General features: G+C 36.9%; 1 protein-coding gene across 2 annotated transcripts; it reads left to right on the top strand.

Annotated features, from left to right (window-relative positions):
• Nucleotides 1-2315: 2315 nt before the first annotated feature.
• Nucleotides 2316-10724, top strand: LOC132754232 (uncharacterized). Of its 2 annotated transcripts, XR_009629049.1 has the most exons (8): nt 2316-2435; nt 3937-4057; nt 4674-4974; nt 5418-5640; nt 6636-6891; nt 8245-8307; nt 9074-9653; nt 9706-10724. XR_009629049.1 is itself a non-coding variant. In XM_060744850.1 (7 exons), the coding sequence occupies exons 2-7, from the start codon at nt 3961-3963 to the stop codon at nt 9298-9300; spliced, it is 1167 nt and encodes a 388-aa protein (XP_060600833.1). In that variant the 5' UTR covers nt 2316-2435; nt 3937-3960; the 3' UTR covers nt 9301-10724. The 2 variants fall into 2 exon arrangements, 1 of the variants encoding a protein (XP_060600833.1); XM_060744850.1 differs by having other exon boundaries at nt 9074-10724.
• The last annotated feature ends 47 nt before the right edge of the window (nt 10725-10771 follow it).

The raw sequence follows: 10771 nt of genomic DNA, 5'->3' as shown, positions 1-10771 counted from the left end.
TTTTTGAGTTAATTAAGCCACTTTTTAACTAACAATTTTTGTCAAAGGTGAATATTCTGACAGACGAGCATTTACACTGAATGTGGTGCTCCCGCTGTATTTTTGTAATGGAATTTTGTAATAACATGTAACGTTTGGGCCCTTTAAGTTATATAACCGTCTTTATTAAAGCCGTCTGGAATCGGGCGACACGGGTGCGATTCCCGGACGGTGCAGATCACTTTCGTTGTGATCATGAAATCCTTTCTACAGTCATTTGCACTGTACCTCTGCTCTGGCATGTACAGAAGTTATCAGTTTCTTACGAAAGTGAATGCAACTAGTACTGGTAAACTGACAGCGATGAACTGAGCTCTGGTAAATTCAATGTGGCTTACTGCCGTGATCCATAGTGAAAACTACCAACACCGCCACCATTTAAGCACCATTTGTCGGAGACCATTGAACGCTACCAATTGGACCGACTTTATTGCGGCTTGGCCAAATCAATACTCGTGACATGGAGGCTCCATTAAATGACAATATAAAGCACAGGGAGCTAGCAGAAGAAACTTGACCGCCATATGCCCTAGTTGTGCAGGCGTTAAAAGTCATCGCGGCGATTCCGTATGCTCGTACATCAATTTTCTTGGCATTTTCGTAAAAACACATCATTTTCCAAAGCATATCGTGAGTTACGCATTGATCTAATTCAAATGTAGATTAGCTGCTAGTGCGGTGTCTCTAAACTTCTAAAGCATCCCTTTATGGTTATAAAAGGCCCTTAATCCAAGAAACATGTCTGCAAGGTGCCCAAAATGACATGGGGGTTGGTGCAGCTATTTGTGGTTTTAGCGAATGTTTGGGCTATCCTACTCACCAGGATGCTTGTGTCGTGCTAACTGTTTGTTTTGTTAACGTTTCACTTGCAGTTTAGTGTGCATCATATCTTATCCACCACCAAGGTGTTTGATTGTAACACATTTACTTGAGATCAAAACAGGACGTAATTTTCTAAAGGCCCATGAATCTAATTTAGATTTTGACTGAATAATGGCCCTTTATGAAGTGTTGCAAGTAACATCAGTCTTCAAAATTGAAACTTAAAACATGTCTCCAGGATTATAATTAGTTGTCACTATACAAGGTCAATGACTGGCATAAATTTTGATAAAATTATGGTGATTTGTTCTTTCTGTATGTAAAGTATGATTTTCGTTAAAAAAAAAACCATTCACTGGTGCCAGCCTTTCAAACACCATTTTTTATTCAGTTGAGGATGAGTCACTGCAATAGTTTGGAGATTTTCATATACAGCATTAAAAGGCACAAAGCTGTAGCCCAAGGCAACTAGCCAGGAGAGCCCGAGCCCTGCAAGGCAACTAGCACCAAGAGCGCCCATGCATGGCATAGTCGCTTTTTTGGTCCAGCGATTTGTTCTTTCTGTATATAATATGTATAAATTTTTGTATCGTCGTTTCTTGGATCGGCGATTTGCAATGTGTATGAATTTTCGTAAAAAAAACCAACTATTTTCTGGTGCCAGCCGATAAAACGTCATTTGTTTTATTTATCTGCCGATGATCCACTGCAATAGTTTGACAGGGAAAGACACCTAAACCTTTTTGGAAACTAATGGAACCAAATGAGAAAAAATTCACATTGAACAAACAAGACTGTTTAAATAATTTAATTAATATGTCAGCCGAGAAAGATTTTGTTCATGTAATCTATCATACCATTATATCAAATTATAGACTTTTTAAAGCGCGTTAAAAGTGCAATTGATTAAGTTAAAGCTTAATCGGTTAATACTGTAAAACTTTCCTTGGGTATTAAGTCCGTCACCTTAATAAGGTCTTATAAACATTTATTAAACGGGTCACATCAAAGTTTAGCGTAATTTCAGTACAAAAAAATCTTTTTTCATGAGACTTACGAAAGGGGGCGGGGAGAGTGGACGGGTATAATTATGGTAAGAGAGTACAGATTGGCCGAGTGCGTATATAGACCAATGTGGGCAATTTCCACAATTGAAATAGCTATTATGCATTCATAAAATTAGTATCATTATCATCAACATCATATATCATCATCGTCGTCGTTGTCATTATCGTCATCCGTAAAATTATCATCATCATCAGCAGCAGTAGCAGCAACTACAATGTCAACATTTTGAATACCAATTTTCATAACATACAGGAATCATTTTATATGGAATCTCAAACAATTAAAATAAATTCCAGATTTGAATGTGTTTTATGCAGTGACTGATATGTTAATCTCATGCCAAGTTTAGGGATTAAAAATATCAATAATGGGCTGACTTACATATTTTTGAAATGTGACCAAATGAAATCTTAAAAAAAAATACATGTGTGTTTATAATTGAATCAATGCCATGGAATGACCGCTAGTGTTTAACAGTGGATTATTTCTGAATTACCTGAAATAATGTAATGTATTATTGTAATTATTTATTTTTTATTTTGTATATGAGTAGAAATTCACAAATTTATATTTTTTCTCCATTTTTCCTAGGTAATTACGTAATAATCAACTTGAATATACATGTATGCTACTATCATATGCCAGTTATGGAACGTGCTTTACAGAATAAATACAAACTTGCGTCGATTTTACTTAATTAAAGTGTATTGATGGAAGGTTGTAATACAATAGATAATTACATTTTATTACAGACCTTCCGTTACATCTGAACTTGGTATTAGACAAGAAAAAAATTCGTGAACGAATTCTATATGTATATTTTTGGCAAGTGTGAGAAACATGATCCGATATGATATATAGCAGATAATAAACTGTTCTAGAACAAAATCTTATCATTCGTCATATAGATATTCATACCAAATCACTTAGAATAGTTATATGATCATTTGTTTCAAGCAATTAATATCTAATCAGAATATCCATATTGTACATTTCTATTGTTGTATCAATATTTGAAGTGCCTCTTATAGACGAAGATACTTCAACGTATTCCATTACAATGTTTCACATGAGCTGGAAATAATATTGTCGAGATTTTTATACAAAATATTGTTGGTCTAAACCAAAAACTGGTGTACAACATTTAAGATCATTCGTGGTTTTCATAAATAACCATTTTTGGGTTTAGAAAGCCCTATACATGAAAGCATTGAAACACGTTTTAACTCAAAACTGGTACTTCACACAGTACTAAAATCGATTTCAAGTCAGTTCTGAGTATTTTTCTTTATTGTATTAATTTTCAGTTTTCAGTGCTCAAGTTGATCTACGTAGATCGTATATACATATCTTACATCATTATGTTTATATAGCAGATAATAAAGTGTTCCAGAACAAAACATTATTAGAACATAAATGTTCAAAACAAATCACTTAGAACTTTATCAACATTTTTCCAGGCAATATTTTAATAGAATATCCGAATTATACATTTGTTTTGGATGTATCAACTTTTTTAAAATACTAATGGAAAATGCTCCCATTGTAGACCAATCCATTTTTAAGGGGTTTAAACATTAGAATACATTAATTTTATGTACTAAAAAATAAAAATGCATAAATTAAAAAAAAAAACAACATTATTTCGGGTTGAAAATTTAGCTTTGCTGCAGGTGCTTCGGTGCTTCTGCTATTGTTGTTGTTGTTTTACTTCATTATTTCAGTCAAACAGTGACGAGCCGTGGTTCTTTACAAGTATTAGATAGCGCCTTCATATCATTGGGGAAAAAGAAAAGAAAAATGAATTAACAAAGAAAATGCAGTCAAATTACTGTTTATTTCTTAGTGCAGGCTCCAAAACCTGTTACCGTAAAATTACGAACACCTTTTTTGCAACCTAATACATTTGTATGCATTTTGTCAAGAAGCAAACAAAATTGAACACATACCCTTTACATCCAACTACATATAAGAGGCCCGAAAATGTTTTATTTTTTATTTTTACAGCTTCATACTGAACACGTGTCAACCATGAACGTGGTACAATATCTTGCGGGAAGCTTCTTCCTCGTGCTTCTAGTGCCACGTGCATTTTGTGTTGCTCCATCCGGATGTGTAGAAATTGATGGTAAGGAAATGCTAATTCGTGTAAACTTTCGTTTTTGACGTGCATTTTTTGTGCATGCATTATTGGAGATTTCTAAAAAGAGTTGGACACAGATTTGCTGCAATTTTTTGTTTGTTTTGTGTTTGCATCTTTTAACATTTTAAGTTTTCTTTTCCACTTGAAGGTGTCAGGGCTTCATACATTGCATTGACATATTTTGACACTTTTTAAAGAAAAAGAAAAAAAAAGTCATCACACTATATTTGCAGTTAATGTTTCCAATACATTTTACAAATCTTTATCTTTTACAATTACATGTAGTTTGTTTTCCCTCTTTTTCGCAAATTTTAACTTGGTTTTTGGTCTTAACTCCGCGGTCGACCCATCTAGCAGGTTTTACTGGATAACTAACTAGTTTTTACCAATTTCTCCACAAGTGATAAGCGTGTTTCGCTGCGCACCTCCACCATTTTAACTTGTTAATTTTCGACTTTTCGCTTGGCGGGGTCGCGAGGCGAAAACGCGTCAAAACACGAATTGCACAAATCAGCTAACATGCATTTGGATTTGTATAAATGTATTTTTGCGTATGACTTCTTTGCTTTTGATTATGCTTTTTGAACATGCATATTTACAGGGCTTTATGAATGCACCCATGGAACAGTTAGTCTACCAATGACGGAGACGTCTTTCAGTGCCCCAGTGGCACAGCGTGTCCGCCTAGTTTCAGCGTCAGGCAACCTCAACACGAACATTTTCAGTTCTACGTTTGACTCCATTGATACAACACAGTTTGATGCGAACTGGGCGGCTACTTTTGAAATTAAGTGCAATGGTGGCAGCGTAACCCTTGGTCAGAGCACATTCGCCCGGATGAACCACATCCGGGACATCAAGATAGTTAACTGTGGCATCACTGCACCGGCTAGCACATTCACGTGAGTCTACATATTCATAAACATGTAATTCATTCTAGCTATGAAAAGTGTCATTTTTGCATTAAACACAATATATACCCTTTGGGCTACTTTTCATGGATTTAAGCAAAGTTCACGGATTTTAAGATAGCGCACAATTTTTTTGCATTATCTAGGTTTTATTAAATGTAAAAAGAAATGCGGCTCATCATTTTATTTTTACATTTTATTTTCAAAATGATTATACATGTATTTTTTCCTTCCAATATGTACCTGTCAAAACTTTTAATCATACCATGCAAAATACATTTTTAAACTTTATGTATAACTAAAATGTGTGCACCCTTTTTGTGCATTAAACAACTCAGCAGAGCGAAACATTTTATAAGTCCAAGAGTTTCCGCAGAAACGACAAGATTAGACGACATTAAAATAAATCAAGAGGCAATATTAATTATTTGTAGAAACCTAGTTTACTTGGATCGACTGGTCATTGAAAATGGATCCGTGGCGACATGGGATTCAGGTGCATTAAGCGGCATGCAAATTGTAAAGTTATCAGATCCGAGTCCTGCATACCCTGTCAGAACCGGTGAACTTATATTCCGGAACTCAAAGGTGGCTTCTTCCGCATTCCTATCTGATTTCATCGTAAGTCAAGGCAGGATAGAAACCTTGATTTTGGAGGTAACAAATTTTATATTTTTAGTTATTTCCTTTACGTCATGATTATTAAAACTGACATAGCTGATATTGTATAAATCATTATTATCATCATCATCATTATCAGCATCATCATCGTCGTCGTCGCCATAGTCATCATCATCATCATCGCCATAGTCATCATCATCATCACAAAAGTCATCATCATCGCCATAGTCATCATCATCGCCAAAGTCATCATCATCATCATCATCGCCATAGTCATCATCATCGTCATAGTCATCATCATCGCCATTGTCATCATCATCATCGCCATAGTCATCACTATCATCATCACCATCATCATCATCATCGCCATAATCATCATTATCATAGTCACCTTCCTCCTCCTCCTCATCATCATCATCATCATTATAATGATTGTAATTTGTAATCATTATTTTATGCTATATTATATCAATCGTGCTCCACTCCGTTGAACGGATAGTTTTTTTATTTAGTTATAATGACGTAAGACCTGAAATAATTGGATTTAAAAGTTAATTTTCTACCAGAGTTACGACCCTTTACATTTACACATTATTCAAGAAATTATGTTTGCGAGTAAACTTAATGTATTACTATTATTATCATCAAATAATAAAAAATCTCTGAGTTTTTTCCCATTGACTGTCTTTTTCTAATCAAGACATAAGCTCTATTTTGTAAATCCGGCATCTGCCGGGATATACCGAAGGAATGGCTTATTACCGCCAGGTTAATGCTGTAGATTTGTTTTCCCGCCAAAATAGTTGCATGTAGCAGGGGTCCGTGTTACCAAAGAAATATAATGGTATATATAGTGACTCTGGTCTTACACTTCAAAAAAATCAAAGTATTTTATATTTTCCGGTATGAGGACGGGTTTCTAAAGATTTGAGCAACCATTACCAATTTAAAATGTATCCATTTTTGAAATGTATTTTTTAATTTTTTTTTTAGATTTTAACTTCCTAATCTATGATTTTTTTTTTGTTTAGGGTATGGGCATTGATACGCTGTATGCTACTATGTTCTCGAACACGACGAAACTGCGGTTTCTATCGCTTGGATACAACAGCTTTACAAGTATGCCCACTGGCCTGTTCGACGGTCTTAACAGCCTAGCTGAACTTCACATGTATGACACGCAGCTCGACTGCAACTGTTCGAACCTCTGGCTCTTTGAGCACGCCCAAACCACTAAGATGAAGATCCGCGGAGATATCACCTGTGCCACGCCGGCTGATTGGCTCAGTAAGTATTTGTGCGACTTCAAATCCAGATTTTAGATTAATTTTAGTCCAGCGTTATATCAACTTAACGAGTACATTAAAGCCACAACATATTCGATAATTTTTGTTTGTTTGTTTGTTTGTTTGATTTTACGCCTTTTCCCAACAGTATTTCAGTCATATAGGCGGGTAGTTTCCTAACCATCGTTCCTGGAGAGTTACACCAGTACTAGACTACCTTCCTCCGTGCTAAACTACCAAAGCATCTCCCGGGGATCGAACCCACGCCAGAGAGGTAACTGGATTAGAAGCCATCGACTCCAACCCCTCGACCACGGAGGCGATACAACATATTCGATAAATAAATATTCCCTGGATTTTGTTATACAATAACCAGTTACTGCATAGGCTTTTTTAATATAATAACCCTTTAGTGGACTTGTTCATTACAATATTCCTTTGCGGGACCTCTTCAATATATTAACAACCCTTTACTGGAATTATTCAACATAAGAACCCTTAACTAAACTTGTCCAATACAATAACCCTTTACTGGACTTGTTCAATATAATAACCCTTTGTTCAACTTGTTCAATACAATAACCCTTCACTGAACTTGTTCAATATAATAACCCTTTATTGAACTTGTTCAATACAATAACCCTTCACTGAACTTGTTCAATATAATAACCCTTTACTGGACTTGTTCATTATTACAACTCTTTACTAGACTTATTCGTTATATTATAATAACCCTTTGCTGGACTTGTTCATTATAATAACCCTTTACTGGACTTGTTCAATATAATAACCCTTTACTGGACTTTTCAATATATTAACCCTTTATTGGACTTGTTTATTATAATAACCCCTTACTGGACTTGTTTATTGTAATAACCCTTTACTTGACTTATTCAATATAATAACCCCTTACTGAAATTGTTTAAAATAATAACCCTTTACTGAACTTGTTCAATATAATAACCCTTTACTGGACTTATTCATTATAATAACCCTTTGCTGGACTTGTTCAATACTTGACTTGTTTGAAATACTATTCCTTTATTTTACTTATTAAAATAATAGCCTTTTACTGGACCTATCTATTATGATGATTACTTTACTGGACTTGTTTGGTGTAATGTTCAATGAATATTTTATCTGCTGTGCGCCCTTCATTTCAATGTCCTTCCTTATGCTCTTTATGAGCGTGATTAAAACAATAAACTATGCATTTTATGTATTTGATCATTCTTAAATTTATATGTATAAAATTGATGAACTGGCATATCTACCAAAAAGGCATTATCTATTGATGTTATCTTTGAAAATTTAAAAAAAAGAAGAAGAAAAAATGACATAATCTTTTTTACAGACTACAGAGCAGCGTCGTATTACCAGGCAAACTGTGTCACGGTGGAGGCAGCTTGCGGCAGCGGTAATGTATAATATGTACTATGACAGTTTCAATCGGACGTTCTCGTCCCTTTCCGTCAAACATCGGATGTAAAATTGATAGCTTAACTCTTAAATCAGTTTAATCATGTACATAAATCGGTAAAATAAAATTTTGAGCCACGCCATGACAAAACCAGCATAATGGGTTTGCGACCAGCAAGGATCCAGACCAGCCTGCGCATCCGCACAGTCTGATCAGGATCTATGCTGTTCGCTATCAGTTTCTCTACTTGTTATAGGGTTTGTAAGCGAACAGCATGGATCCTGATCAGACTGAGCGGATGCGCAGGCTGGTCTGGATCATGCTGGTCGCAAACCCATCATGTTGGTTTTTTCATGACATGGCTCAAATCTTTATTGTGTACAATGCACATTGTACATGTATAGTCTTATTAAGTATATGATTTCTCGAGGACTTGGTATTTCCGTGTCCTTTCAAATACTAGTAGCTACTTGCGTGTCGTTTGGGCTTGATAATTATTAATGAGCGGACTGCTTGCCACGTGGATGCAAACCCCCTTAGCCGTATTTTCCATGAGCAAGAAACTTGACACTCATTGCTTAGTACTGGTTGGTTCCTGGAACGGATTCGAGAGTGCTTCAATTAGCTTATAGCTTTCAACACAATCGACCTAAACAAATTCGTTTAAACTAAATGCTTTTAGTAATTATGGAGGCATGCAAATTTGGTCTGTATCATGAAGGATTGGTCTGTCTTATGACATGAATGTTTTTTTTGTTTACAGGAATGATACTGATGAATGCCTGTATTACATACTTTGAACTTGCAATGTACGGGGTATGCGCCTGGGCGTTTATCCTTGCTATTATTGTGCTGATCCTGGTTATCCACACCAAACGACAAGTCAGTGGAGGTCACGGCTCCTCGCGCAAGAAGAAAGGCGGTCCTGGCAAGAAACCACCAGGCGGGAAAAAACGCCCGCCAAATGGCACCAAGAAGGGATGGGCATAAACAGTCTAGAAACTTCTTGTTCCATCTTGTTATTCCTGGGTGTTATTCAAGGATGACTCATGTCCATTCAATATATGTGTTGTTTCTGCTTTGGTTTCTTATGATTTAACAGCTATAATAGTTTTTATTAAGGAAATATTGGAAGTTATACAAAATTTATGTAGATAAGAGATCTGTGTAAAGCTGCGGTCTCACCTACCGGGATGTTCCGGGACGATCCGTGGTGAAATTATTGTTGCGGTTACACTAGCCCCGGCAGTACTACGGTAATTTCCAACTAACCACCCAGGATGCGCTCCGGATCATCAAGGCAGAGCCCAGGTGAAGCTACGGTTCATGCCCGTGCCTCCCCGGTCGTTCCCGGATGACGCCGGAAGAGCCCCGTTTAGCCCAGGCAGAGCCCAGGTCGATCCAGGCAGAGCCCCGGCAGAGCCCAGGACGATTCAAGCAGAGCCCCGGTAGAAGCCCGGTGGATTGAAAACGCGCGAAAATGATTACATTGATACATAATTTTTATTTTATATATATATCTATTGTTCCAGAATAATAATTCATGATGATTTTCTGAAAAATTCTTATGCAAGACTTGGATAGAAGGGAAATAGGAAGGATTTAATACAAGCAAGTGCAATCATTACAAATTGTCGTGATTCTATTGAAATGAACCGGGCTTTGCTGTGGCTCTACCGGGATCAATCGTAGCTCCATCGTCATCCTCCGGGGCTCTGCCGGCATCCTCCAGGGCTCTGCCGGCATTCACCGGGGCTCTGCCAGCATTAACCGGGGCTCTACCGTAGCTCTACCGGCTAAATTATACCCCGAATCATTCCCGGTTTATGCCGGCAGAGCTACGGTGCTTCCCCGGCAAAGCTATACTTCCCGGATCATCCCGGACTACCCCGGTGATATTAAATATTTTATTCCATCCCCGGGTCGAATGCCGGATGTTCCCGGATCATTCCGGACGTTGCCGGTAAAGTTACGGATGTACCCGGTTGTTCCCAGTCGTACCCCGGTCGTTCCCGGATCACCCCGGACGTCTAACGGGGCTCTGCGGGATGTCAGCGAGGCTGTAGCTTTACGAAATTTTAACAGGCGTATTTCTTATTTTACTATGTATACATTTTTCAAGTTCATGAACGAAGTATTTTTATTGCTGAAGACAATTTTGTTATAATTTTTGTTCGTTGATTATTTATTTTATTGTTGTTGTTTTCTTTTATTATTTGTTTGCTTTTGCGCCCGCGCGCGAGCGTGTTCGCAGGGAGTAGGGATTGGCTCTCAGTGCACCAGCGTCAGCCTGGGTAGAACAACTTGCTTTCAGGTTCCTAACATGAAAGATTCAAGATGAATTTTTAAAAGAAATTACATGTTTAATCATTAAAGGTATGCTCGCTATATACATTTAGATCGGTAACATACAAAGTCAATTCACTAAAGAAACAACTGCGGGAAAAAAAGAACACAATTT

This window comes from Ruditapes philippinarum, unplaced genomic scaffold (genome assembly GCF_026571515.1).
Source record: "Ruditapes philippinarum isolate M1 unplaced genomic scaffold, ASM2657151v2 ctg1253_1_1_1_1, whole genome shotgun sequence".
NCBI lineage: Eukaryota > Metazoa > Mollusca > Bivalvia > Venerida > Veneridae > Ruditapes > Ruditapes philippinarum.
This window is presented reverse-complemented; position numbering and strand designations above follow the sequence as displayed.

What these genes read in the sequence shown, in the direction of transcription:
- LOC132754232 (XM_060744850.1), top strand. Translation starts at nt 3,961, where the DNA reads ATGAACGTGGTACAATATCTTGCGGGAAGCTTCTTCCTCGTGCTTCTA. An exon ending in CGGATGTGTAGAAATTGATG is followed by an intron (nt 4,058 to 4,673) that starts GTAAGGAAATGC and finishes GCATATTTACAG; the next exon opens with GGCTTTATGAATGCACCCAT. An exon ending in TAGAAACCTTGATTTTGGAG is followed by an intron (nt 5,641 to 6,635) that starts GTAACAAATTTT and finishes TTTTTTGTTTAG; the next exon opens with GGTATGGGCATTGATACGCT.